Source organism: Mauremys mutica, unplaced genomic scaffold (genome assembly GCF_020497125.1).
Source record: "Mauremys mutica isolate MM-2020 ecotype Southern unplaced genomic scaffold, ASM2049712v1 000009F_np12_subseq_1:161612_obj, whole genome shotgun sequence".
Lineage (NCBI taxonomy): Eukaryota > Metazoa > Chordata > Testudines > Geoemydidae > Mauremys > Mauremys mutica.
In genome coordinates, this window is record NW_025422797.1 from 117,615 (window position 1) to 119,490 (window position 1,876).

Consider the following 1,876-nt stretch of genomic DNA (forward strand, 5'->3'; position numbering starts at 1 on the left):
AACTCTGCCAGAGACTGAACAGGGGCACACCCAAATAGAAAAAGAGCTACTGACTGTGGTTTATGGAGTGGAGTGATTCCAACAGTACACCTGTGTCCACCTGTAATAGTGCAATCAGACCACAAACCCCTAGAGACAGTCCTGGCAAAGTCCCTTCTTAGTACTCCAAAGAGATTGCAGCACATAGTGACATGCCTCCAGTGCTACCAGGCAGAGGTCAGATATTATCCAGGATGATTACTGATGTTAGCTGGTGCTCTGAGCAGCAAGTTTTTTTTTTTTTGCTAGTAATTTAATAACCATCTTTATTAGCTACATTGTTAACATATATACAGAGCATTTAACTCCAGCAGCAAGTTTTTTTTTTTTTTTTTTTTTTTTTTTTTTTTTTTTTTTTTTTTAGAAACTTGAAATATTTATTAACTTTTCCTCATATTTATTGCAAGATACAAGGGTAAAGAATAATTTTTAACGGTAAGACTTCTGGTAGCGTGCACGGGCACCAGGTCCACCAAACTTCTTGGACTCGCAACGACGAGGATCTGCAACCAGTAAGGTCCTATCATACTGGATTAAGATGTCCTTGATTTCCTTCTTGGAAGCTTCATCAACATACTTCTGATAATAAGCCACCAATGCTTTGGAAATAGATTGACGGATTGCGTAGATTTGTGCTACATGGCCGCCACCCTTAACACGGACTCTGATGTCAACACCAGCAAAGCGTTCCTTGCCCAGGAGAAGAACAGGTTCAAGCAATTTGTACTGCAGGGTTCTAGGCTCTATCATTTCCAGGGGTCTTCCATTCACTTTAATGAGACCATTTCCTCTCTTGCAGTGAGCAACAGCAGTAGCTGTTTTCTTCCGCCCGAAGACCTGGACGCTCTGCAGGGGCCCCTTGGCCGGCATGGCTCCTCCTTCCGCCAGCGACAGCAGCAGCAAGTTGGCGGGTGGGTATCAGGACATTAAATCCATTAACATGCTGCACTGTCTCCCAGTTTCATCAGTGAAAGTGATGAAAATCAAAGCAGTTATGGAAAAGGACATCCAACTACATGCAGTCAAGAGAGCAGCTGGAGTGGTACTGGGATAGGAAAGCTCCACCTCAGGCATTCTGCTGGGGAAAGAAACAGAGTAAAGAGAGGTCCAGCAGCCCAGGCAAGGGTGGGGAGAGAAGCCATCTCCTGGAGGATCACTGCCCTGCAACAAATAGGAGAAGTCCTTACTGAGGAAATCTGGCTGTGAGCTCCCCTGCCCCCGCCCCCTGCTTTAGGTCTCACCCAAGAGATAGGGAGAACCATATGCAGAGTTACCAAAAGGTCATCTTCATTAGTCTAAAAACTTGTGCATTTTGAGCAAATCTGGGCAGTTTTCCCATACTGCCTCAGCAGGGGATAGAGTGTCCAAGCTAAAGCACAGCATGGTATCAGTGAGACATGGAGCAATGCTCTCTGGGATGTCATGTTGTACATAGAGCTTTGAACATTTCCTAGTTCAGTTACACAGGCATGGTTAGAGAGGTGCCATCAAAACAGCAAAGCAACAGTAATTTAGAAAGGTGACCAGGTGCAACTTAAGCCTCTTGCAAGGGCGACAGATAGCAGTCGCTATTAACACATATTAATTATGTTTAAGGCTAAATTTTTTCAGTTCTTTTTAGTAAAAGTGGCAGGGGGCACAGCCCCGATTCCAGTGGCCGCAGCGGGGGGAGCAGCCACGAGGTACACAGCCCTTGCTCCAGAGCTGTGGGGTAGGAGTGTGCAACCCAACTGCAGCCTCCGCCAAGCCCTGGGCACACTCCTTGGGCACACTGCTGGGAAGCCACAAGGAGGGTGTTTGGCCCAGCTGCAGCCTTTGGCAAAAGCCACAGGGCTGG

At 46.6% G+C, this 1,876-nt stretch overlaps 1 protein-coding gene across 1 annotated transcript; it reads right to left on the reverse strand.

Moving 5' to 3' along the window:
- Nucleotides 1-413: 413 nt before the first annotated feature.
- On the reverse strand, nt 414-936 carry LOC123356897 (40S ribosomal protein S16). The gene has a single exon (XM_045000157.1). The coding sequence runs from the start codon at nt 907-909 to the stop codon at nt 469-471; it is 441 nt and encodes a 146-aa protein (XP_044856092.1). The 5' UTR covers nt 910-936; the 3' UTR covers nt 414-468.
- Nucleotides 937-1,876: the final 940 nt, after the last annotated feature.

Bases quoted from the DNA above. Each gene is read 5' to 3' on its own strand.
- LOC123356897 (XM_045000157.1), bottom strand. From the start codon at position 909: ATGCCGGCCAAGGGGCCCCTGCAGAGCGTCCAGGTCTTCGGGCGGAAG.